We start from the raw sequence: 27548 nt of genomic DNA on the forward strand, positions 1-27548 counted from the left end.
TTATCTTTTTTTCTAAGAAGATTTATTTGTTTATTTTAGAGAACAGTAGCAGGGGGAAGGGCTGGGGGAGAGGAAAAGAGAGAATCACAAGCAGACGCCGTGCTGAACATGGAGCCCAACATGGGGCTTGATCTCATGACCCTGAGATCATGACCTGAGCCAAAACCGAAGAGTTGGATGCTTAACCAACTTACCACCCACATGCCCTGAGTAGCTTTTTATCTTGATGAAGTCCCAATAGTTCATTTTTGTTTTTCTTTCCCATGTCTCCAGAGACCGGTGTGTAGTAAGAAGTTGCTACAGCCAGAGTTAAAAACGTTGCTGTCTGTGTTCTTCTCTAGGATTGTGATAGTTTCCTGTCTTATATTTAGCTCTTTATCCATTTTGAGTTCATTTTTGTTTATGGTTCAAAAAAGTGGTCCATTTTCATTCTTATGTATATAGCTGTCTACTTTTCCCAGCACCATTTGTTGAAGAGACGGTCTTTTTTTTTCCATTCGATATTCTTTTCTGCTTTAAGATTACTTGAACATATAGTTGTGGGTCCATTTGTAGGTTTTCCTATTCTGTCCAGTTGATCTTTGTATCTTTTTTTTTAAATGCCAGTACTATACTGTCTTGATGGACTACAGCTTTATCCTATAGCTTGAAGTCCAGAATTGTGATGCCTCCAGTTTTGCTTTTCTTTTTCAGGGTTGCTTTGGCTATTCAAGGTCTTTTTTGGTTCCATACAAATTTTAGGATTGTCTGTTCCAGCTCTATGAAAAATGCTAGTGGTAGTATGGTAGGGATTGCACTGAATGTGTAGATTGCTTTGGATAGTATAGATGTTTTAACAATGTTTGTTCTAATCCAGGAGAATGGAATGTTTTTCCATTTCTTTGTGTCTTTTTCAGTTTTTTTTTTCATAAGTATTCTACAGTTTTCAGAGTACAAATCTTTTACCTCTTTGCTTAAGTTATTCCTAGGTATCTTACAGTTTTTGCTGCAGTTATAACTGGGATTGATTCCTGGGTTTCTCTTTCTGCTGCTTCATTATTGGTATATAGAAATGCAACAGGTATCTGTATGTTGATTTTTTTTATCCTCTGACTTTGCTGAATTCATGTATTACTTGTAGTGGGGTCTTTGGGGTTTTCTATATAGAATATCATGCCATCTTGTGAATGGTGAAATTTTGCACTTTGTGCCCCTTTGGATGCCTTTTATTTCTTTTTGTTGTCTCTTTGGGAGAATAGAACTTCCAGTGACATGTTAATAACATGTTATTAACTCTCACTGTTAATAACAGTGAGAGTAGACATCCCTCTTTTGTTCCTGACCTTGGAGGAAAAATTCTCATTATTTCTTAGCTGAGGATGATGTGAGCTCTGGGTCTTTCCTGTATGGTCTTTATGATGTGGGGATATATTCCCTCTATCCCTGCTTTGTTGAGGGTTTTTTTATCGAGAATGGATGCTCTGTTTTGTCAAATGCTTTTTGTGCATCTATTGAGAGTATTATATGGTTCCTATCCTTTCTTTTATTAATGTGGTGTATCACATTGATTGGTTTGTGCATATTGAACCACCCTTGTAGCCCAGGAATAAATCCCACTTGATCATGGTGAATGATTCTTTCAGTGTATGTGTTAGATTCCATTTGCTAGTATTTTTTTCAGAATTTTTGCATCCATGTTCATCAGGGATATTGGCTTATACTTGTTTATTTTTTGTTTGTTTGTTTTTAAGATTTTATTTATTTATTTATTTGACAGACAGAGATCACAAGTAGGCAGAGAGGCAGGCAGAGAGAGAAAGGAGGAAGCAGACTCCCCGTGGAGCAGAGAACCCAATGTGGGGCTCGATCCCAGGACCCTGGGATCATGACCTGAGCAGAGGCTTAACCCACAGAACCACCCAGGCGCCCTGTTTTTTGTTTTTTGGTTTTTTGGTTTTTTTTTTTTAGTGGTGTCTCTGTCTGGTTTTGAAAGCAGGGTAATGCTGGCTTCCCAGAATGATTTTGGAAGTTTTCGTTCCATTCCATTTTTTTGAATTAGCTGGAGAAGAATAGGTATTAACTCTTTTTTAAAAATTTTTTTTAAGGTTTTATTTATTTATTCGATGGACAGAGATCACAAGTAGGCAGAGAAGCAGGCAGGGAGAGAGGAAGGGAAGCAGGCTCCCTGCTGAGCAGAGAGCCTGATGCGGGGCTCGATCCCAGGACCCTGGGATCATGACCTGAGCTGAAGGCAGAGGCTTTTACCCACTGAGCCACCCAGGCGCCCGGTGTTAACTCTTTTTTAAATGTTTGGTAGAATTCCCTTGGGAAGCCATCTGATCCTGGACTTACCCTTTTTGTTAGTTTTTTTTATTAGTAATGGAATTTCTTTGCTGTCTGTTGGTCTGTTCAAATTTTCTTTTTCTTCCTGTTTTGGTTTTGGTAGTTTATATGCCCCTAGGAATTCATCCATCAGACTGCCCAGTCTTCTGGCATCTACTTTTCCATAGTATTCTCTTAAAATTGTAATTTTGTAGTGGTGATTGTGATTTCTCTTCTATCACTTGTGTTTTTATTTATTTGGGTCCTTTCTGTTTTCTTCTTGATAAGTCTGGCTAGGGGCTTATCAATTTTATTAAAATTTTCAAAAAGCTCCTGGTTTCATTCATCTGTTCTGCTGTTCTTTTTTGTTTCTATATCATTTATTTCTGTTCTAGTATTTGCCATTTCCCTTCTTCTTCTGGATTTAGGCTTTATTTGCTATTTCTTTTCTAGCTCTTTTAGGTTTAAAGTTAGGTTTTTATGTTTGAGACTTCCTTGCTTCTTGAGGTAAACCTGTATTGCTATATACTTCCCTTTTATGACTGCTTTTGCTGCCTCCCAAAGATTTTGGACTGTCATGTTTTCATTTTCATTTGCTTCCATGTATTTATTTCTCCTTTAATTACCTGGTTAACTTATTCATTCTTTAGTAGCATGTTCTTTAACCTCCATATATCTGTGTTCTTTCCAAATTTTTTCTTGTGGTTGACTTCAAGTTTCATAGTATTGTGGTCAGAAAACATGTATGGTATGATCTCAGTCTTTTTGTACTTGTGGAGACATGATCTTTGACCTAGTATGTGATCTCCTCTGGATAATGTTCCATGTGCCCTCAGAAAAAATGTGTGTTCTGCTGTGTTAGGATGAAATGTTCTGAATATATCTGTTAAGTCCATTTAATCTAGTGTGCCATTCAAAGCCATTGTTTCCTTGTTGATTTTCTGCTTAAATGATCTATCCATTGCTGTTAGTGGGGTTTTAAACTCCCCTACTATTATTCTGTTGTTATCAGTGAATTTCTTTATGTTTGTTACTGATTTTGGGTGCCCCCAAGTTGGGGGCATAAATATTTACAATTGTTATATCTCCTTGTTTGGTAGACCCCTTTATCTTGATATAGTGCCCTTCTTTATCTCTTCTTGCAGTCTTTGGTTTAAAATCTAGTTTGTCTTGTATAAGTATTGCTACTCCGGCTTTTTTTGGATACATTTTCATGGTAAATATTTTTCTGTCCCCTCACTTTCAGTTTGCAGGTATCTTTAGGTCTAAAATGAGTCTCTTACAGGCAGCATACAGATGGGTCTTTTTTTAAAAAATCCATTTTGACATCCTATGTCTTTTGATTGGAGCATTTAATCCATTTACATTAACAGTGATTATTGATAGATATGAATTTAGTGCCATTGTATTAAATGTAACATTGGTGTTTCTGGAGATTTTCTCTGTTCCTTTGTAGTCTTTGTTGCTTTTGGTCTTTCCCACTCACAGTGTCCTCTTTAATATTTCTTGAAGGGCTGTCTTGGTGGTCACAAAGTCCTTTAGTTTTTGTTTGTCTGGGAACCTCTTTGTCTCCTTCTATTCTGAATAACAGCCTTGCTGGATCAGTTATTCTTGGTTGTATGTATTTCCTATTCAGCATGTTGAATATATCATGCCAGTGCTTTCTGGCCTGAGAAGTTTCTGTGGTTAGATGTGCTGATAACCTTATTTGTGTTCCCTTGTACATTAGGGATTTCCTTTTCTTTTTTTTTTTTAAGTTTTATTTATTTATCTGAGAGAAAGAGCAGGGGTAGAAGGGGCAGAGGGAGAGGGGAAGAGAGAATCTCAAGCAAACTCTCCACTGAAGTTTGGAGTCAGACGTGGGGCTCAATCCCAATTGAGATCATGAACCGAACTGAAATTAAGAATAGCCACCCAGATGTCCCAGGGATTTCTATTCCAATGCTGTTTTTAGGATCCTGTCCTGTATTATATTTCTGTCCTGTATTATATTTTGCAAATTTTACTATGATATGTCTTGGTGTTGGCCTGGTTTTTTTTATTTTGATGGGAGCTCTCTCTGCCTCCTGGATTTGGATGTCTGTTTTCTTCCCCAGATTAGGGAAGTTTTCAGCTATAGTTTCCTCAAGGAAACCTTCTGTTCCCTTTTTCTTCTCTACTTATGGGATGCTTATGATGTGGATATTGTGCTTTATGGAGTTGTTCATTTCCCTATGCATACATTTGTGATCTAACATTTTTATTTCCCTCTTCTTTTCAGCTTCATTATTTTCATAATTTTATCTTCAATATAATTTATTAGTTCATCTTCTTCTCTCCTTGTGGTCATTACATCTGGTTGGTTTTGTGTCTTGGTTATAGTATTTTTATTTTGGCGTGACTAGTTTTTAGGTCTTTTATCTCTGCATTTCGGGACTCCTTGGTGTCTTCTTTGCTTTTCTCAAGCCCAGCTAGTATCCTCATAATTGTTGTTTTAAATTCTGGTTCAGACATATTACTTCTATCTGCTTTGATTATATCCCTGCCTGTGACCTCTTCTTGTTCTTTGTTTTGGGGTGAATTCCTCCATCTTATTTTGTCTAGGTCTCTGTCTTCTCCTGTGTCCTATGAAAGCCTGTTACAGTTTCTGCTCCTGAGTGTAATGGTTGTATTAAGAAGAGGTCATGTACTGTCCAGGGCCTGGTGCTTCAGAAAGTGTTTCTGGTACACTCTGCTGTTGTGTTTTTGCTGCTGTTTCCTTTGGGTCAGTCCTCTGCATAGTTTCTTCTTGTCTGCAGCAGGGAGTGTTTACTCCTTTTCCAGTGTGTGGTGAGTTTTAACTATGTGTTTTTTGGTCCACTTGTTAAAACAGGCTAGATTCTATTTCCCCTAGAGCTGAAGCTTTTCAGCTTTCTGTGAGTAGACTTGGTACATGTGGAGGGTTTGTGCTGGTCTTCTGGTGGGAGAGGTGTGGTACTCCTGCTCTGGGTCTTAGGCATACTTGTCCTAGCAAAAGCAAAGCAAAAACAAACCCAACAACAACAACAAAAACCACCTGCAGAGTTCAGGGGGCTGGGGTTTGGTGTAAGCAGCTCAAGCTTCCACTGTGAGCACTATGTTTCTCAATGCAATCTGTCTGTTCTGATGGGCAGGGCTAAAAATGTTGTCAGCCATCTCTCTCATCCCCAGAGAGGGAAGTTTGCACCTGCCAATGTTCAAAAAAGCCCTCATAGAAGAGTAAACAGTCACCCCTTGCTTATCTCATGCATTCCTCACATATATGCCTTCACCCTGTCTCTGAGCACCCTGTGGCACTGTGCTCTTGTGTTTTATCGCAGGCACACAGACAGGGTTTCAGAACTCTAAATTTTAGGTACCCTACAATGCATGGACATGGACTGATCCTCTGGAGGAGGGTCTCGTCATACTGTGCTAGTGCTGGTTTGTCCCAGAAGGGTAGTTGCAGGAATGCACAGAGGCTTGGAATTTACCATAAAGCACAAGAAGCCGGGATGCAGGTTAGTGGCTCTCAGCAGGTGTCTCCTGTGCTAAAGAATGGGACAGCTCAGTGGCACCTGCCTGCTCTTTTGTTCCCATAAAGGCAGTGCCCTTCTCCCAAATGCTGTTCATGAAAGGGAATTGTAGTGCAACCCAGGAGATCATGCTCCCTGGCTTCTGCCTTTCTTCTTCACAGGAGCACCTCTTTGCCAGCCAAGTTCCACCCTGACCATGGCATGGACTTCTAAAAGCACACTTTGTGCTCCGCTGCTTGTAGATACTTGTGATAATTAGCCCCTTTCATTTTCCTCATTAGTGAGTCTCTCTGTCTCTGTCTTTGTCTCTCTTTCCCTGATCTGGGCTTCCTCTCCTCTGCATCATCACCAGCAATTCTTTTCTTCTCCAAATCACATCTCCTCACCTCCTAACTTCCATGATGTGGCTGGCCTCTTTCCTCCCTCTAGTCATGCAGTTTTTTCTTTCTGTCCTCAGATTGATTTCTTGGGTGCTCAGAATGATTTGATACTTATCTAGCTGTGTTCATTGGAGGAGGCAAGCATAGGTTCCCCCTATTACTCTGCCTCTTAACTTTTTCTGAAAATTTATGTTTGTTAAATTATCATCTGATATCATGAATCTTACAGTTGTGAAAATGTTTGGTGTTCCACCCAACTATATATGATGCTTTTTTTCCTTAAAGTAGCATGGGGACGCCTGGGTGGCTCAGTTGGTTAAGCAACTGCCTTTGGCTCTGGTCATGATCCCACGGTCCTGGAATTGAGCCCCATGTCAGGCTCCTTACTCAGCGGGAAGCCTGCTTCTCCCTCTCACTCTGCCTGCTACTCCGCCTGCTTGTGCTCTCTCTATCAAATAACTAAATAAAATTTTTTAAAAAGTAGCATAACCTGAGATAATATTCCCTTTGGAAAAAACACATGAAAGGCCAAATGGGTTATATTAAAGGCTACTCTATCTTGATTCTCACTACCAACCATCACAGTGTTTCTTTTCAAATTTCACCCATGTTTTTCACTTGAATTTAAAATGTTTGGTGTTTTTCTGTCACGCATTCCTAAATTTCTTTTGTTTTTATATTTGCCTTTTTCTAGATTCTGTTTGGTTTTAAGAAGTTCACTTAAATTTTGCTTTTTGTATTGGGAGCAGTTTTGTGTTAATGCTAATAGTAATAATTTGTAATATACTTAATATTTTTGGAATTAAAGTCATCAAGAACTGAGTTTTCACAAATTTAAAGAAATTAAAGTCCTCTTAATTTTCCTTTGTTCCCCTTTTTCAGTATAATCTTGCACTATTCCTTTTATCATTAGTTATCAGAAGCTTATTTTTACATGTAAGCCTCTGCCTTCAGTAAACACTTAATGTTTTAAAATGTGGATACTTAGTTTTTTAAAGTTTTTGTTTAAATTTCCAAATAGGGTAATATTATTTTCAATACACTATAGTGTACAGCACAATGATTCAGCATTTCTGTACAACACCCGGAGCTCATCACAGGTGCACTTCTTAAGCTCCATAAGCTATTTAATCCATCCCCCCATTACCTCCCTCCTGGTAATGATCAGTTTTTACTCAATTTTTTAATCAGTAATCTTTAGCATGATTTTTTAGAAAGATTTTTTTTATTTGACAGAGAGAGACACAGTGAGAGAGGGAACACAAGAAGGGGGAGTGAGAGAGGGAGAAGCAGGCTTCCAGCTGAGCAGAGAGCCCAGTGAGGGGCTTGATCCCAGGACCCTGGGATCATGACCTGAGCCAAAAGCAGACGCTTAATGACTGAGCCGCCCAGGCACCCCACATTTGCCTGATTTTAAGCATAAGTCAGTTTTAAAATCCATGCAGTGTTTTAAGGCATGCAAAAATGGAGTACATAAAAACAGTCCGGGGCACCTGCGTGGCTCAGTGGGTTAAGCCGCTGCCTTCGGCTCAGGTCATGATCTCGGGGTCCTGGGATCAAGTCCCGCATTGGGTTCTCTGCTCAGTGGGGAGCCTGCTTCCCTCTCTCTCTCTCTCTGCCTGCCTCTCCAACTACTTGTGATTTCTTTCTGTCAAATAAATAAATAAAATCTTTAAAAAAAAAAAGCAGTCCATAGAATGGGAGAAAATATTTTGAAATCCATTTTCTGAGAAGGGATTAATAACCAAAATATATAAGGAACTCTTATAACTCAGTGACAATAAAACTCAACACAATTGGGAAATGAGTGAAGGACTTCAGTAGATATTTCTCCGAAGAATGGCCAGTAAGTACATGAAAAGATGCTCTACATTGTCACTAGTTATTTTAGAATGCCAACACAAAATACCACTTCATACCTGATAGGGTGTGTATTATTAAAAAAAAAAAAAAGAAAGAAAGAAAGAAAAGAAAAGAGATAGAGAATGGAGCACCTGGGTGGCTCAGTCGGTTGAGCAGCTGCCTTTGGCTCAGGTCATGATCTCAGGAGCCTGGGATCAATCCCTGCATTGGGCTCCCTGCTCGGTGGGGAGCCTGCTTCGTCCTCTCCCTCTGCCTGCCATTCTGCCTACTTGTACTCTTTATCTCTCTGTCAAATAAATAAATAAAATCTTCAAATAAAGAGAGTGAGAAAGAATAAATATTGTCAAGGAAGTGGAGAAATTATGGCCCTGGTGCATTGCTGGTGGCAGTGTAAAATGGTGCAGCTGCTATCAGAAATGCAGTGTGGCCATTCTTCAAAGAGTTAAATGTAGAATTATTTCCACAGTGATTCAGTATGTGATCCAGCAACTCCACTTCTAGGTATATAACCCAAATAATTGAAAGCAGAAACTTAAACAGATACTTGCACACTCATGTTTACACACCAGCTGCATTCATAATAGTCAGAAAGGTGGAAGGATTCCCGGTGTCTACTAACTGATGAATAGACGAAGGCAATGTGATATACACAAACACACACACACACACACACACACACACACGTACATACATATACATACATACATACATACCATGGGATATTACTTGCTCTTAAAAAGAGAAGAAATGCTGCTGCTTTACGATATTAATGAATCCCAAAGCTATCGTGATAAATGAAATAAGCCAGACACAAAATGGCGAATACTGTTTCATTTCACTTAGAAGTACCTAGATTAGTCAGATTCATAGAGGCAGAAAGTAGTAGTTACCAAGGTTTGAGGGAAAGGAAAATACAGTTATTTTTAATATGCCTCGAGTTTCTAGGCTCATGAAGACGTTTTCTTGCACAACATTGTGATTATACTCACTGCCACTGAATTGTACTCATAATTTGAGAACATTCATATGCGTGCACCCCAGTGCCACCCTTTAGAGATTAAGTGGATCTGAAGTAGGGCTCAGGAACCTGCATTTTTATAATCCCTACAGGTTATTTTGATGTACCTGCAGCCTGAGAACCACTGCTCTAAATGATGCTCAACATAATTGGAAATGTGAATCAAAACCACAGTGGGATACCTTTTATAACTCACTAGGATAGCTGTAATCCAAGAAATAGAAAAATAGCAAGTGGTGAGGACGTGGAGGAATTAGAACCCTGTGTTTTGCGGGTTTTGAATGTCAAATGATGTAACTTATGAGGAACACAATTTGGCAATCAAATTTTCAATATAGAGTTACCATGTAACACAGCAATTAAACTTCTGGGTATATACTCAATAGAAAGGAAAACACTTGTATACACAAAGATTTGTACATGGATGTTCATACTATCATTGTTCATTATAGTTAAAATCTAGAAACAATCTATATGCCCATCAGGTAGTGAAGGGTTAAACAGATTTGATATATGCATATCATAGAACGTTATTCAGCAGTGAAAAGGAAGAAAATGCTGATACATGCTACAACACATATCAACCTTGAAAACATATGCTAAGTGAAAGAAGCCAGTCACAAATGACCAGATGTTGTATGATGAAATGTACAAAGTAGGCAGAGCTGTAGAGACAAAGTAGATTAGTGGTTTCCTGGGGGTGTAGGAGAAATAAAGAAATCGGTGGATGATGGTTTGGGGATATAGGGTTTCTTTTGAGGGTGATGAAAATGTTTTAAAAACTAGATTTTGGTGATGGCTGCTCAGCTCTGTGAATACACTAGTGACTTGTGGATGGTAAATTGTGAACTATATCTGAATAAAACTTAAAAAAAACCTCGGTGGGCTTACTTTACCTACAGAAGTTTTATTTAGTTATCTTCCATCTAATTCTTCATTCTGTATGATTTCCTGTGTCTTGCATGCACTTTCAGGATTATCTTTAACATTTCTTTAAACAGTAGTAAACAGTTACAATCTATGTCTGATTATTCCAGTTTCTGAAATCCTTATAGATTTCTTTTATCTCTCTAATTTCTGTCAGTTTTTCAGGCATGCTGCCTGTTGCTATGTATAATTAAGTACTTTTGATCACAGGTTCCTAATATCCCTTGGAATATTAATATGTGGTAATTCTTTGAGGCCCAGGATAACGTTTGGTTACTCCAGAAAGGATTTGCTGTTGTTTCTGCTAGGGCCCTGGAGATATAATTAGTCTCAGATTCCTTGATATTATGATTTGTGCTTGAAGCACTCCTAACTTTTTTAAGTTAGTGGGAATTTGGGGAAATGATGGGCTATTTGATGATATGAACTGGGGGCTGTCTGGTACTTAAAATATTATCCCTTTGTTTCTTCTACTTTCTGCATAAATAAGCATACTCCAAAGAATGTTAACCAAGTTCAGTGGTCTTTGCGTGATAGTTCAAGATAGGTAATTTTTATGTGAGATTCCTACACTATATGACTAATCAGAAAGTGTATGACCAGAAGATTTAGATTTAGACTTGAACAGATATAACAGCATATATTTAGATTATCAAAACAAAGCCATCTGCTTAAAGTCAGCTTTATAGAACCTGCATTGGTGTATTGAAGCAGTGAAATAACTAATATCAATGAAATACTCTTTTTCCCGAAGAATTCTTATACAAAGAATTCTTTTGGGCACCTCTTGGTAGTTGAGTTATTGCTTGGGTTTTAGGCTTTCCTAAGCCTTTGTTATGTTTAAAAGTGGCCTTCAGTCTTAAAGGTTAACTGAAGGAGCATTGGAGGAAACGAAATCAGATTTCTGAAATAGTACAAAGGAAATATTTGATTGGTAAGGATTTTGTGATAAAACAGTATGGAGATCCTAAAAGATCTTTCCAAATTCTTAGTGGGCAAACCACTTTCAAGGTTGTTATATCAACCCTTTTTAATTACTTATGTAGAAAATTTTTTGAAATAATTTTCAGGACTTAGGGAAACTTTATAAAATTTATTGATCTAGCCCATGGTATTTTATTATGATCATCTCCAGTTCCCTGTTTATTATAGCTGTATTGATCAACAGACTATGCCAGTGAGACTGGTTTATTTTAATAGTATAGTTGTGGTTTATAAGGGGTCAAAGGGAAATTGAATATAAAAAGCTTTAAGTATTGTATTTTTGGAATGTTTGCTTTACATCTACTGTCTTCATCCTTGAATAACCTTGAAGGGCACTTAAGGCAGTGTGGTAGGTTGAAATGATGACCACCTGGAGATGTCAGATCTTACCTAGGTCCTGTAACCTGTGTTACCTTATAAGAAAAGGGGATTTTTTTAGAGGTGATTAAACTAAGGATCTTGAGATGAGATGGTTGTCCTGGATTGTCCCAGATGGCTCCTAATTCCCATTGCAGGTATCTTTGCAGGAGAGAGGCTGAAGGAGATTTGATATACACAGAAGAAGAAGAATTATGACCACAGAGGCAAAGACTGATGTGGCTGCAAGTCAGGGAATGCCAGCAGCATTGTGCCTGAGGAGGCAAGGAATAAATTCTCTCCTGGAGCTTCCAGGGGGAATGTAGGTGGCCCTGTCGACACTTCGATTTTGGCTCAGTAGGACAGATTTTGGACTTCTGCTCTCCCAAGCTATAAAGGAGTATATTTCTGTGTTCTTAAGATTTGGGGTTTGTGGTGATTTGCTGTGGCAGCCCTAGCAAACTAATTGGAGCAGTGAGTTTTCCCAGCCATTCTTATTTATGACTTGTACCCTAGTTTGTAGCACAACAAGCATCTGAGAACCTTCCTAGAAAGTTTAGGTTTCTGTGCCTCATCACAAATCTAGGAAATCAGAATTTATAGGAATGGAATACAAGGATGTGCATAACACATGCCCAGGTGATTCTGATGTGTGCCAAGTTTTAGTTTGATAAATATTTCACTAGGATGCTGTATTGATTTCCTCATGGCTGCTGTAGAAGAAAATGGCCACAGATGTAATGGCTTAGAACAACCCAAGTTTATTCTTTCACGGTTTTGGGGCATTGAAGGTCCAGGGTTAGTGTTAAACTAGGCTAAAGTCAGCAGGGCTGGTTCCTTCTGGTCTCTCAAGGGAGGGAAAATATTTCCTTGTCTCTTTCAGCTTTTAGTGGCTGTCTGTATTCTCCATATTCACCTTCTCCAACTCTTACTTCTGGATTCCTCTTATAGGGACTCTTGTGGTTGCATTGGATCCTCTGGGATAAACTAGGATGGTCTTCTTCAATTTCAGGTCCTTACCTTTTATTGCATCTGCACATTTTCTTTTTCCGTATAGAATAACTCATGGGTGGATCAGAATGTAAATAGATTTGAGAGACCATTATTCAGTTTACCAAAGACCCCATAAAAACATCTCATGTAAAAACAGTAGGTGTAAATGAGGTTCAATAACCAGATTGTCATGATTAATTAATCATTTATTCATTTTACCTTTTTTGGCATATTTTCTATATTAAGTGATTTGGAGTCAAAATCATTTTTTTAAGAAGATAGAATAATTCAGTAATAATTCTCAATGGTCAGGGCACCTGGGTGGCTCAGTGGGTTAAAGCCTCTGCCTTCTGCTCAGGTCGTGTTCCCAGGGTCCTGGGATCGAGCCCCACATCAGGCTCTCTCCTCAGCAGGGAGCCTTCTTTCCTTCCTCTCTCTGCCTGCCTCTCTGCCTACTTGTGATCTCTCTGTCAAATAAATAAATAAAATCTTTAAAAAAAATAATAATTCTCAATGGTCTTTTGAGTAGAGAACATTTTTCTGTGGATATTTATTTGGCTAGGTTATTAACATATCCTTTTTATGTGGTTCCCATTTCCCACTGAGAACATCAACTCTAATATAAATCAGTGGTGTAGGTAGAAAAAACTGTTTTTTCCCCTTTTAGGTAGAATTTCTTTCCCTTTAAAAATGTCCTCCCTTTTACTATCTTAGCTACTTTGGCCTGAAAATTTTATGAAGTTTTTCTATGATAGAAGGTATCTATGATATGTGCAAGAGTAGTTTTTGCCCCCCACAAAACAAGAATTGGCTTTTAAGTCTTTCTTAGAGTATAAAATGATAAAGTTTAGATTGCCTTCTTTTTTAAAAAATCTCTACATTAATTTTTTTTAAAGATTTTATTTATTTATTTGACAGAAATCACAAATAGACAGAGAGGCAGGCAGGGTGGGGGGGAAGCAGGCCTCCTGCTGAGCAGAGAGCCCAATGTGGAGCTCAACCCAGGACCCTGGGATCATGACTGGAGCCGAAGGCAGAGGCTTTAACCCACTGAGCCACCCATGCATCCCTACATTAATTTTTTTTTTTTTGAGAAAGAACTTGAGTGGTAGGGTGGGGGATTGCCAAGGGAGAGGGAGAGAGAATCTGAAGCAGATTCCATCCCTGGCATGGAGCCTGATACAGGGCTTGATCTCATGACCTTGAGATCATGACCTGAGCTGAAATCAAGAGTCAGACACTTAACTGACTGAACCATATAGGTGCCCCTCCTTTACATTAATTTTAACTCATAAGGTATTCAGTGATAGAACTGGGTAGAACTGGATAGAGCTGGGTAGAAGATCAACAAGGAAATAGACTTAGAAAACACTATAAACCAACAAGACTTAACAGACCTCTGAAGGAACACTCCATTGAGCTGCAGCAGAATACATATTCCTCTCAAGTACAGGTGGAATATTCTCCAAGATAGACCACAATTTGGATTGTAAAACCAGTTTCAATTAACATAAAAGGACATCACACAAAATGTTTTTTAACCACATGGGAATGAAATTACAAGCTAGTAACAGAAGGAAAGTTAGAACATTCACGAATGTATGTAAATAACAGACTCCCAAATAGCTAGTAGATAAAAAAAAAAATCACAGGGAAAATTTAAAAATATTTAGACATGGATGGAAACAAAAACACAAGGTACTAAAATACGGGATGCAGATGAAGCATGCTTAAAGAGGGAAAATTTTAACTGTAAATGCCTCTAATTTAAAAAGAAGGATTATCTCAAGTTTATAATCTAAACTTTCACCTTAAGGAAGTAAAGTAAGAGCAAACTAAACCCAAAGCAAGTAGAAAGAAAGAATAAAGACTAGAGCAGAAATAAATATAAAGGAGAAAAAAACACAGAAAAACCATTGAAACCAACAGTGGCTTCTTTGAAAAGATCAACATAATTGATAACATTTTAGCTGTAATTGCAAAGTAATAGAGGAGCCACAGCTAAAATCAGGAGTGTAAAAGAACATATCTACTGATATTGCAGAAGCAAAAAAAAATTATAAAGAAATGCTATGAGCAATTGTATATCAAGAAATTAGATTTCTCATTTTCACAATAGTGATTTCTATCATACACAGTGGAAATACCACTTACAAGGCAAAATAATCACTACCAGATTTTCATGCATTTTTATTAGTGTTTCATATCATTAAGTTTTCTCTTGCCATGAGTGAAGGCAAGACTTATTAATTGTGAATTTACATCTTTAAAACTGTGGGCAGAAAAATGTTATTGCTTAAAAGCTGCTTTTTTAAATTTAATCAGCTTTGTTTTGCATCTTATCTCCTTGATAAGTGTCATAAATGAAATGCACATTCATTTCATTTTCATTTTGCTTTCATAGAAAAATACGATTTTGTTGAAATTGCTCTGAGCAGAAGAATGTAATGTTTTCAACATGAAAAATCATTTTTAGGAGTACATTTTTTGTTAAGAATAGTTGGAAAAGATTTTCTGAAAGGTTGGATACAGAGAGGCTTTATCTAAAACAAGAGCTTTTAAATTTTCATTTAAATTCCAGTTTGTTGGGGGTGCCTAGGTGCCCAAGGTGCCTTGGTTAAGTGTCTAAGTCTTGGTTTCAGCCAAGAGCTGCTTAGCAGTCTATCTGTCTGTCTCCCCCAATAAAATAAATTTAAAAATTCGAATGAGTTAATATACAGTGTAAATTTAGTTTCAGGTATACAATATAATAATTCAACACTTCCATACATCACCCTGTGCTCATCATGACAAGTGCACTCCTTAATTCTCATCACCTCTTTAACACATCTCCCTACTTGTCTCCCCTCTGTTAACCACCAGTTTTAAGATAGGAGTTTGTAATCCAGGGTCCACAGATGGAATTATTGGGGGGTATGTGAACTGAAATAAGAAAAAGTCACATTAATTTCTATTAACCTCTGATGAAAATTAGCATTTTTCCCAATTATATTGTGGGCAATAAACCCACAGTGGTAACTGTCACTTTGTTACCAATAGAAATCAAATATTTCTATTGTTACTGATATCTCAAAATTATTTACCTTTATCAGGACTTCAGAATTTCAGATAATTCTTAGATTTGCTGCTATATTTTGTTATTTAATGCATTAACAAAGTACACATATTACTGTATCACAAATATGTTTACTATTTTGATCAATTATATATAATGGGTTTCTTTTGTTTTCCTACTTTATATGTTTCAAAACATTAATCAAAGAAAGATGTCTATAAACTTTTCTATACTGCCAAGAGTCCATGGGGCAGATAAAGTTAAAATCCTTAATTTAGAAGCATGTTGGTTGACATAGAGAATTCTTTTTTCCTAAGTTTTTATTTAATTTCTAGTAGTTCACATACTGTGTAATTAGTTTTAGATGTAGTTTGGTAATTCAGTACTTCATACAACATCAGGCACTCATTCACAAGTGTACTCCTTAATTTCCATCACTTTTTTAACCCATCCCTCCACCCACCTCTCCTGACATAGCGAATTCTTTTTTTTTTTTTTAAGATTTTATTTATTTATTTGACAGAGAGATCACAAGTAGGCAGAGAGGCAGGCAGAGAGAGAGAGAGGAGGAAGCAGGCTCCACGCTAAGCAGAGAGCCCGATGTGGGACTCGATCCCAGGACCCTGAGATCATGACCTGAGCCGAAGGCAGTGGCTTAACCCACTGAGCCACCCAGGCGCCCCCTGACATAGCGAATTCTTATGTCTTAACATTAACTGCTTTTTTTTTTTTTGATCAGGTGTAGGTAATAGCAGTGAAGGTGGAAGAGGAAAGGCAGGTGCAAAACTTTTCCAAGATTTTCAGATGTTAAGTAGAATCTGGACTCATCCATGGTGTTTGCAGCTGGATTACATTAGCAAAGAAAATAAGGTAAATCAGGTAACCTAAAATTGATTAAGACGTATCTGTTGGAAGCAGAATAATTTTAGGAATAAAGTTGATCTATATAGGTCTATATATTGGAATTTTCCTTTGCTTTGTAGTACCATAATTCAACCTATTTTATTTCTAGTTAATTTCTGTATGTTAGAATACATTATGATTATGGAAGGAATATTAAACATTATTCTTAACATCTGTATAAACATGGTAAAATGATAAAAATGTAAAAAGTAACATTAAGTCAATAGTATTAACTAATAAACAGTAGACTTCATCAGTTTTTGTTACTTATGTCCTTTTTCCTTTCCATGATTCAGTCCAAGATTTCACATTGCATTTAGTAATCATATTTGTGATGTCTCCTTTCTTTTTTCTAATCTATGGTAGTTCTTTCAGTTCTTTCTTACCCCATGACAATTAACTTACCCTCAGGTAAAGTAAACATCATTATAATTTTCAATATAAGTTGAAATAAACTATTAAAACATTCATCATTTTTTTCCCCTAGGGATACTTTGATGAAGACAGTATGGATGAATTTATAGCTTCAGATTCCGACGAAACCTCCATGAGTTTAAGCTCCGATGATTATACAAAGTAAATTGAATAATTTTTGTGTCTTGTGTTGACACATTTAAAGTCCCAAATTGTTGATTGTTCTCTCATAATTGGCATTTGTATCTTTTCTGTGCTTCCATAAGAGTTTGAATTTGTTTCTTTTATAGAAAGAAAAAAACAAAGGGAAAAAAAGGGAAGAAAGATAGTAGCTCAAGTGGCAGTGGCAGTGACAATGATGTTGAAGTGATTAAAGTCTGGAATTCAAGATCTCGAGGAGGTGGTGAAGGAATTGTGGATGAAACAGGAAGCAATCCCTCAGTTTCATTAAAGCTGGAAGAAAGTGAGTCTAATTAATGTTGCCTTTATTATTGGACATTGATTTAGAAATTACCATGTCCATAATTTTTTCAGTTACTAATTTATCCTTACTATTTCACTCAAATTATCTTTCCTAGATGCTTTCAGTAAGCATCTAGGATAATCAGGTCACATAATAACAAATATCTGGTAAATGTTTAATTACAAGCACGCCATTGTGCTCTCTGATATTTAAGAGAAAGAGAAGAAAGAAAATCAAATGTTTATTTACATGTATATAAACTAAATGCTGTATTTTCATTCCATGTGTTAGCTGACTTAATTCTTGAGCAGACTTATAATACTGTTGGTATCTTTATTGTTTATAAATGATTGGTAGAAGTGGGATTTAGACCTAGATACACCCAATTTCAGAGCCACAATGGTATTTTCAACTAACTACATATAAATAAATGGAAACATTTCATGTAGTAGAGCATCATTGTAATTAACTTTACACAATGAAATTAATGTTTTAGCCTTTTTCCTTTGTAATTCTTCATAATTTACAATTGTTGAATACTTCTAAGGTTTCCCTTTTTCATAAAGTTTATCACCTCTTTTTAAATTTTTATTTTTTAATTTAAATTTTAGGTGGTTAATATACAGTGCAGTCATAGTTTCTCGAGTAGAATTTAATGATTCATCACTTGCATACAATACCCAGTGCTCATCAGAATACGTGCTCTCCTCAATACCCATCACTCATCTAGCCCATCCCCCACCCATCTCCTTCCATCAACCCTCAGTTTGTTCTCTATCCTTAAGAGTCTCTTATGGTTAGAGGGTTGTTGGATGGGGTGGGGTAACTGGGGGATAGGCATTAAAGAGGAGGGCACTTGATGTAATGAATACTTGGTATTACATGCAACTGATGAATCACTAAATTCTACCCCTGAAACTAATAATAACTATATGCTAACTAAATTGAAATTAATTTTTTAAAAGATATTTTAAAATTTATTTCACACACACACACACAGAGATCACAAGTAGGCAGAGAGGCAGGCAGAGCAGGGTAGGGGAGCAGGCTCCCTGCTGAGCAGACAGCCCAATGCGGGGCTTGATCCCAGGACCCTGAGGTCATGATCTGAGCTGAAGGCAGAGGCTTTAACCCACTGAGCCAACCAGGTGCCCCCTAAATTGAATTTAAATTAAAACATTTTTCTTAAAGGTTTTATTTATTTATTTGACAGAGAGGAATCACAAGTAGATGGAGAGGCAGGTAGAGAGAGAGAGAGAGAGGGAAGCAGGCTCCCTGCTGAGCAGAGAGCCTAATGTGGGACTCGATCCCAGGACCCTGAGATCATGACCTGAGCCGAAGGCAGCGGCTTAACCCACTGAGCCACCCAGGTGTCCCTAAATTAAAACATTTTTTAAAAGAGTCTCTTATGGCTTGTTTCCCCCTCTCCTTTCTTCTTTTCTGCCTTCCCATATGCTCATGTTTTCTTCCTTAAACTCCACATAGCAGTGAGATCATATGGTATTTTTCTTTTGACTAGCTTATTTAACTTAGCATAGTATATTCTAGCTCCATCCATGTCCTTGCAAATGTCAAAATTTTACTCTGTTCTATGGCTGAGTAATATTCCATTGTATAAGAGGTGATACCACATCTTCTTTATCCATTCTTATGTTGATGGATTCTGGGCTATCCCCATAGTTTGGCTATTGTTGATAGTGCTGCTATAAGCATCAGGGAGCATGTATCCCTTCAAAGACCAAAACCTTTGGGATGCAGCAAAAGCAGTCATAAGATGTTAAGTATATAGCAATACAGGCCCACCTTGAGTAGCAAAAAAAAATCTCAAAAATGCAACCTAACCATACACCTAAAGGAGCTAGAAAAAGAACAACGAAGCCTAAAGCCAAGAGAAGAAGGGAAATAATAAAGATTAATGCAAACAAATGAAAGAAAAACGGTAGAACAGATCAATGAAACCAGAGGCTGGTTCTTTGAAAGAATTAGTAAAATTGATAACCCCCTAGCCAGGCTTATCAAAAAGAAAAGAGAAAGGATCCAAATAAACAAAAATCACAAATAAGAGAGGAGAGATCACAATAAAGACCACAGAAATATAATTATAAGAGAGTATTATGACTAACTATATGCCAACAAATTGGACAACTGAAAGAAATGGATAAATTCTTAGAAACATGTAAGCTACCAAAACGGAAATAGGAGCAAATAGAAAATTTGAACAGATTGATACCTTATAATGGAGTTGAACCAGTAATCAAAAAACACCCAACAAACAGAAGTCCAGGGACAGATGGCTTCTGAAGGTAATTCTACCTAACATTTACAGAAGAGTTAATACCTATTCCTCTCAGACTATTCCAAGATATAGAAAAGGAAGGAAAATTCTCCAATTCATTTTATGAGGGCAGCATTACCCTGATAGCAAAACCAGATAAAGAGTACCCTAAAAGTGAGAGCTATAGGCTAATATTATAGATGCACTTAGATCCCAAATTCTCAATAAATTCTAGCAAACCAAGTTCAACAATACAGTTTTAAAAAAAATCATTCACAGTGATCATGTGGGATGCATTACTGGGTTGCAGGGGTTGTTCAGCATTCACAGATCAATTAGTATGATATACTACATTAATAAAAGAAAGGGTAAGAACCATACAGTCATTTCAGTAGATGCAGAAAAAGCTTTGACATAGTACAGCATCCATTCATAATAAAAAACCCTTAACAATGTTGGTTTAGAGGGAGCATACCTCATCATCATAAAGACCATTTATGAAAAACCCACAGCTAATATCATTCTTTGTGGGGGGAAATGGAGAGTTTCTCCTCTCTGGTCAGGATCAAGATGGGGATGTCCATTCTCATCACTGGTATTTAACAAAGTACCAGAAGTTGTACTCATAGCCATCAGACAACAAAAAGAAAGATGTCCAAATTAGCAAGGAGAAGTAAAACTTTCACTATTTGCAGATAACAAGATACTCTATAGAAAACTCAAAAGACTCACCAAAAAGCTGCTGATACATGAATCCAGTCAAGTGACAGGATGCAAAATGAATGTAGAGAAATCTTTTGGATTTCTATACACCAATAATGAAACAGCATAAACAAAAATTAAGCAATCAGTCTCATTTACTGTTTTTCCAAAAGTAACAAGATAGGTAGGAATAAACTCAACCAAGAAGGTGAAAGATCTGTACTCTGAAAAGTATAAAACATTGATGAAAGAAATTGAAGAGGACACAAAGAATCAGAATGACATTCCGTGCTCATGGATTGGAGGAACAAACATTGTCAAAATGTCTATGCTTCCTAAAGCAGTCTACATATTTAATGCTCTTTCTATCAAAATGCCAAGAGCATTTTTCACAGAGCTAGAACAAACAGTCCTAAAATTTGTATGGAACCACCAATGTCTCAAGTGCCCAGAGCAACCTTGAAAAAGAAACAAATACTGGAGGCATCACAATTTCTGTCTTCAAGTTATACTGGTATAGTATGGTGTATGTATAGTATAGTATACTATATATATATAGTATAGTATGTATACTATAAAATAGTGTGGTGTGGTAAAAAAAATACTCACATAAATTAATGGAACAGAATTGAACACCAAAAAATGAAGCTACAATTCTATGGACAGTTAGTCTTTGACAAAGTAGGAAAGAATATCTAATGGGGAGAAACAATGTTTCTCACAAATGTTGTTGGGAAAACTGGACAGCAACATGCAAAAGAATGAAATGGGACCACTGTGTTATACAAATAGAAATTCAGAATGGATTAAATCTTAGAAGATAAAAATCTTAGAAGAGAACACAGGCAGTAATATCTTTGACATTGGCTGTAGCAAGTTGTTTCTAGATATATTTCTAGATAGGTCTCCTGAGGCAAGGGAAGTAAAAGCAAAAAAGCAAAAATAAATTATTGGGACTTGATCAAAATAAACAGCTTCTGCACAGTGAAGGAAACAAGCAACAAAACTAAAAGGCAACCTTTGGAATGGGAAACAATATTTGCAAATTACATATCTGATAAAGGGTTGGCATCTGGAATATATAAAGAACCTCTAAACCTCAACACCCCAAAAATGAACAATTGAAGTAAAAATGCGCAGCTGACATGAATAAACATTTTCCCAAGACATATAGATGGCCAACAGAGGCTGCTTACCATCAGGGAAATGCAAATCAAAACTACAGTGAGCTATCACCTCACTCCTGTCAGAATAGTTTAAATGATCAGTAGTAGAAACAACAGATGCTGGTGAGGATATGGAAGAAAAGGAACACTTTTGCAGTGCTGGTGGAAATGCAAACTGGTGCATCCCTTATGGAAAACAGTATATGAAGATTCCTCAGAAAGTTAAAAATAGAACTACTCTATGATCCCTTAATTGCACTACTGCTATTTACCCATAAAATACAAAAAACTAATTCAAAAGGATATATGCCCTCCTATGTGTATAATAGCAATGATGGAACAAGCCCCCATGTCCATCTACAGACAAATGGATAAAGAAGAGGTGATATATAATTACAATGGAATATTACTCAACCATCAAAAAGAATGAAATATTTGGGAACAACATGGATAGAACTAGAGAATATTATGCTAAGCAAAATAAGTCAGTCTAAGAATGATAAATACCATATGATTTCACTTATATGTGGAATTTAAGAAACAAATTGTAATAGTAAAAGGATAAAAAGAGAGATGCAAACTAAGAAATAGACTTTTAACTATGGAGAACAAAGTGATGATTACCAGAAGGGAGATGGATGAGGGAATGGCTTAATAGGTGATGGGGATTGAGGAGTGCACTTATGATGAGCACTGGGTCTTGTATGAAAGTATTGAGTCACTATATTATACACCTGAAATTGATACTACACTGTATGTTAACTTACTGGAATTAAAATAAAACCTTCAAAAAATAAGAAAAATATAAGACATTTCTCTTTTCACTACCTCATTGGAATAAGCAGATGGCAGCCTAATCACAGACCTTGGCTTACTTCTCTTAGAAATCAGGGGGATAGTAAAAATTAAACTACCAAGTTTTCCTCTTTGTTCTTCTCTGCTGTTGTCTCATAAAGGCAATTTATTATTATTGTTAATCTTCCAGTTAGATTTAAAGACTATTCTTCTAAGAATAGTAAAGGAATGGTTCTAGTTTAATAGGAAGCTTCTGTTATCTCCCTCCCTTCTCTCCCAGTCTGACTTTTCACTTAAATTTCTCCTCAGTCATCTCAGAATTGGAAATAAATAGCTTAAAATTTATGTGTTCCTGGGAATGGTTTTCTTAAAATATTCTTTTTTTCCCTTAAAATATTCTTGCTGAAAATTTTTTTTCTGTAACTTTTTTAGGAGAACAGGGAGAGTAGAGAAACCAGTATGTCTCATTCTGTGCTGTAAACAGGTTAAATAAAAGTGCTGAGATCTTGCTCCCTTCATCTCCTAGCAGTACAGGTAGGGTCTGAGGCAACTGGGTCACCTCCAGAAATGAGTAGCCTCTTTTGTTTTCTCCTGGTACATTATGTAAGCATTATTATTTTTCATTTATGTCATAAGGTGAAAATGTTTGGAAAGAATTGGAACAGAGAAGAGATGGCTACATACTGTGAACTTAAAGGCAGTTAGGGAAGGCTTTGGTTTCCAAATGACAGATTTTGACTACCTGTGTAAGGTCTTTGTTTCATTTTCATTTTAGACATGTGCAGTCAAATAGAAATCATTCATATATAGATGTATTTTATGTTTTATTCAGATGTGTACATGTATAGTCTATTAGAAATATTTTTCAGAACAAATGATGATAAAAATCTTTTTTTTTAGATCTAGATTAACTTCAAATAAGGCTGAGTATATCATAGTACATGGACATATATAGCTGACACTGTGTAACTTTTTTTAAAACATAGTTACTTTCTGATAGGAAATGTAAGAAAACTTGAATAGGAAAGATTAAGAGCCAAAATGTTGTATTTGGAATATGAAATAGATATTAAATAAGTAGATGGCTACAATGGAGCTATAATAATATTTTAACTGCGTATTTCATTTTTACTTTAGAGTTGCTATCTAATTCTTTTTACAGTAGCTTTCTGAATGTTTACAGAAGCAACATCTTGAGTAAGTCTTTTAAGTTAACCTTACAGTATTCCTATTTCTGTGTTTTAGTATTTTATTAGGACAGTTTGTTTTATGAGTAAATAAATATATAAACTACTTCTAAGTATTCAATTTTCAGCAATTGCGGTACTAGGTATTTACTCCAAAGATACAAATGTAGTGATCTGAAGAAGCACTTGCACCCCAGTGTTTATAGCAGCAATGTCCACAATAGCCAACTATAGAAGGAGTCCAGGTGTCCATGGACAGATGAATGGATAAAGAATATACATACATAATAGAATACATACATATGTATATACATAATAGAATACCACTCAGCCATCAAAAAATGAAATCTTGCCATATGCAATGATGTAGATGGGACTAGAGGGTTTTGTGCTAAGAGAAACAAGCCAATCAGAGACAATTATCATATGCTGTCACTCATACGTGGAATTTAAGAAATAAAACAGAGGATCATAGGGGAAGGGGAGGGAAAAGTAAAACAAGACAAAATCAGAAAGGGAAAGAAACCATAAGAGATTTTTAAGCATAGGAAACAAACTGAGGTTTGCTAGAGGGGAGTGGGGGTGGGGATGGGGTAACTGGGTGATGGACATGGAGGAGGGCACATGATGTAATGAGCACTGGGTATTATATAAGATTGGTGAATTACTAAACTCTAATTAATGGAATTTAAATTTAAAACCAAAGTATTCAGTTTAATATTTTGCTCTTTTTAGATTAATCTTTATTGGTTAGCATTTACACTTTAAAATGGATACAATTTATTATATGGACATAAACTTTTTGTGACAGAATCCTTGTACATGATGTAGGACCATAATATTAGCACTAACGTACCACATTTATTCATTCAACAAATATTTATTTGAGTGCTTAATATGGTCCAGGCACTGCTATAGAAGCTTGGGTTATATTAGTCAATAAAATGCATTCATGGAACTTAATGTTCTACTACTAGTACTATATAGATACATAATACTTTAATGATACTGCTGCTTTTCTTTATAAACTTCAGTGTATATTGATGCAAATACGGTAGTTAAATATATATTTAGAAAAATGTACTTCAAGAAATTAGGGTTAAAGTTGTTGCTTTTTATTTGTTTGTACTTCTTTAGTGCCTTACTTTGTAAGCATTGTGTGATAGCCAGAGTGGGTATTAAGGAGTGGCTTTGATTAATTAATGTGCTGTTTCTTGTCATATATATATATATGATCAAAGTTACAATAGAAATAACAGTTAATCCATGTGGATATTGAAATAAGAGTATTCAAAGTAAAATACCTGTTTGTAAGTTCTAATTACATATTCTGGGTACTTATTAACTGGAGTAGCCCTTGTTTTCCTATATCAGTTTTTATTTTTTTAGACATTACTGTAAAGTAATTTGATTATATCCAATAGGATCAAAATTAGAATGGAATCTTTTGCACAGAAATTACTATTTTTACTAACTTTGTGCTAACATTTTTTTATTGCTAACATTTTCACTTTAGTTAAATTACCTTTAGTGTATTTGGGTTTATATATTTGGGTATTCCCTAAAGGCATTTGTTTTTTTGCCAGTTGTAGAAAGGAGTTTGGTTTGACATTGGCTTGATAAGTTGTTTGTCAGTGGCACCCAACACCATCCTCAGATTCAGTGATTCACAAGACTTAGCATATAGTCATATTCAGGTCTATAATTTATTACAATGAAAGGGTACAAAGCAAAATCAGCAAAGGGAAAAAGCAGATGGGGTAGAGTCCAGAGGAAACCAGGCATAACCTTCTAAGAGTCTTCTCCCAATGGAGTCACCCAAGATGTACTAATTTCTCCAGAAATGTTATGATAGTGTATATAAAGTGTTATCTACCAAGGAAGCTCATTAGAGACCAAGTACCTAAGTTTTTTATGTGTTTTAAACACACTATCTGCCTGACTCTTACCAAATCTCAGACGCCCAGAAAGAAAACAGGTTTGCTCAGAACAAACCACATTGTACAGACAGTCTAGGAACAATGAGCCAGTCTTATCAGGGAAAGTTTTATAATAGTACAAGGAGCTGTGTATGATTCAAGTGCCCAGACAACAGCATAGGGCCAGCCTTGCAAAGGAGGCTTTCTAAGATGAAATTTGATTTGATTCCTGAAGGATAGTGAAGCATAAAAAGAAGTTTTCCAGGTGACAAAGGGGAGAAAATAATATAAAACATTCAAGGAAAGCTGTGGGTTCTTGCAAATATGTGACATGTTTAAGCAGTAGTTCATTGTGGTTTGAATATCAATACATAATGAGCTCTTTATAAGTAGTGGAAATCACCAGGACCCAGACACAAAGGAGGAACTGATAATTTTTTTTAAAAAATTTTTTAATTTTTAAAAAATTAATCTTTTTTTGAAAATTTTATTTATTTATTTGACAGAGATCACAAGTAGGCAGAGAGGCAGGCAGAGATAGAGGGAGAAACAGGCTCCCTGCTGAACAGAGAGCCCGATGTGGGGCTCGATCCCAGGACCCTCAGATCATGACCTGAGCCGAAGACAAAGGCTTAACCCACTGAAGCACCCAGGCACCCCAGGAACTGATCATTATAACAGTAATTTCAGGAACGTGTGCTGTGGAAGCCTTAGGGATATGCTAGTCTTGAGACTAGCAGTTTTGGTTTTCACCTACCCAGGAATAGGATACAAGGCCTTGACCCCTGTATAAGGTGGAAAGTTTTTCGAACCCAGATTAAAGCTGAATCTCTTCAAAGGGTATGTAGTCCATTGACAAACTGGATAGAAAAAAAATTTGCCTAGCAATTCAGGGAGATTTCAGGGAAGCTTATCTGTTTCACCCTGGTCTCCAGGTTGAGAAAAATAGTTTCCTTGGATTCATAATCAAGGGCTAACATAGGTTATGATTTGAATTTATGTTACTTGGTCTAAAAATCTCAAGATGACGGAGTGCCCGGGTAGCTCAGTCAATTGAACTTGGGACCAACTCTTGATTTCATCCCAGGTCATGATCTCAGGGTTGTGGGATCAAGCCCCTTGTTGGGCTCTTCCCTCAGCAGGGAGTCTGCTATAGATTCTCTTTCTTCTCTTCCTTTGCCCCTCTCACCCATGCTCACAGGCGCGCTCTCTCTCTCTCTCTCTGAAATAAATAAATAAATAAATCTTTTAAAAATACATAATAAATAAAAATCTCAAGCTGCAATACCTCAAAAGTCATCTGGCATTGTTGATCCCCTAGAGCACCCGGCAGAAACAGATGCAGAGTGGAGATGTATGATCTCTACCCAGGGTTCTCACGTATTACAGCTACATTGAAAGTGAAATGAAAATAAAAATGGCAGAATGGGGCGCCTGGGTGGCTCAGTCGTTAAGCGTCTGCCTTTGGCTCAGGTCATGATCCCAGCGTCCTGGGATCGAGCCCTGCATTGGGCTCCATGCTCAACAGGAAGCCTGCTTCTCCCTCTCCCATTCCCTCTGCTTATGTTCCCTCTCTTGCTTTGTCTCTCTCTGTCAAATAAATAAATAAAATCTTTTTAAAAAAATGATAGAATACCTGAGGGAACAATTAACTTTAGAAAAAGTTAGCAACAAAATAAGCAGTCAGCCTGGCAAAAGTTAACACACAAAACAAATAGCATAATTAGATTCTTAAGGCCCTTTGATGATAATAGAAATATTTGATACAGACTATATTATGTTTAAAGTGGTAATTTTAAAAATCAGAGTGTACGTTTGTCAGAAAATTTAAAACTTAGATGAAGTAGACAGTATTCTAGAAAAATATAACAAAATTTTTCATTTGATAGTAGCCAAAAATTAGAAATAATTTAAGTATTTTTGAAATGACTGAGGAGAGCTAATAAATGATGAAATATTCATGCAGTAGAATTCTACAAAGCAGTTAGAATGATTGAATAAGTTTCACTTTGAGTGAAAAATGAAAAACTACATTTAGTGAAAAGTCATAGAAAGATAAAACCAGTATGTACTGCTTACATATAGTTTGAAAACATGAAAGGTAATGTACAGTTTAGTTATACATAAAAGCATACAAAGAAATAGTAAATACAGAATTTAGGATTTTATTTATTTTGATATAAATTTTATTTTATTCTTTTACATTTTTTAGTATAATTGACACTCAACATTACATTAGTTCCAGGTGTACAACCTGGTTATTTGACAAGTTTATGCATTACACTGTATTCACCACAAGTGTAGCTGCCATCTGTCCTTTCACATTGCTATTAC

At 36.4% G+C, this 27548-nt stretch overlaps 1 protein-coding gene across 7 annotated transcripts in view; it reads left to right on the top strand.

Moving 5' to 3' along the window:
* ATRX (ATRX chromatin remodeler) overlaps nucleotides 1-27548 on the top strand; it is a 298793-nt gene that overhangs the window by 197793 nt on the left and 73452 nt on the right. For all 7 annotated transcript variants that reach the window (XM_004777108.3, XM_013048169.2, XM_004777110.3 and 4 more), the window contains 3 exons: nucleotides 16130-16260; nucleotides 16781-16869; nucleotides 16998-17170. In XM_004777108.3, the coding sequence (XP_004777165.1) occupies nucleotides 16130-16260; nucleotides 16781-16869; nucleotides 16998-17170 (393 nt within the window). The remainder of the gene's footprint in view (nucleotides 1-16129; nucleotides 16261-16780; nucleotides 16870-16997; nucleotides 17171-27548) is intronic.

This window comes from Mustela putorius, unplaced genomic scaffold, assembly GCF_011764305.1.
Source record: "Mustela putorius furo isolate JIRA1106 unplaced genomic scaffold, ASM1176430v1.1 tig00003862_pilon_pilon_pilon, whole genome shotgun sequence".
NCBI classification, from domain to species: Eukaryota; Metazoa; Chordata; class Mammalia; order Carnivora; family Mustelidae; genus Mustela; species Mustela putorius.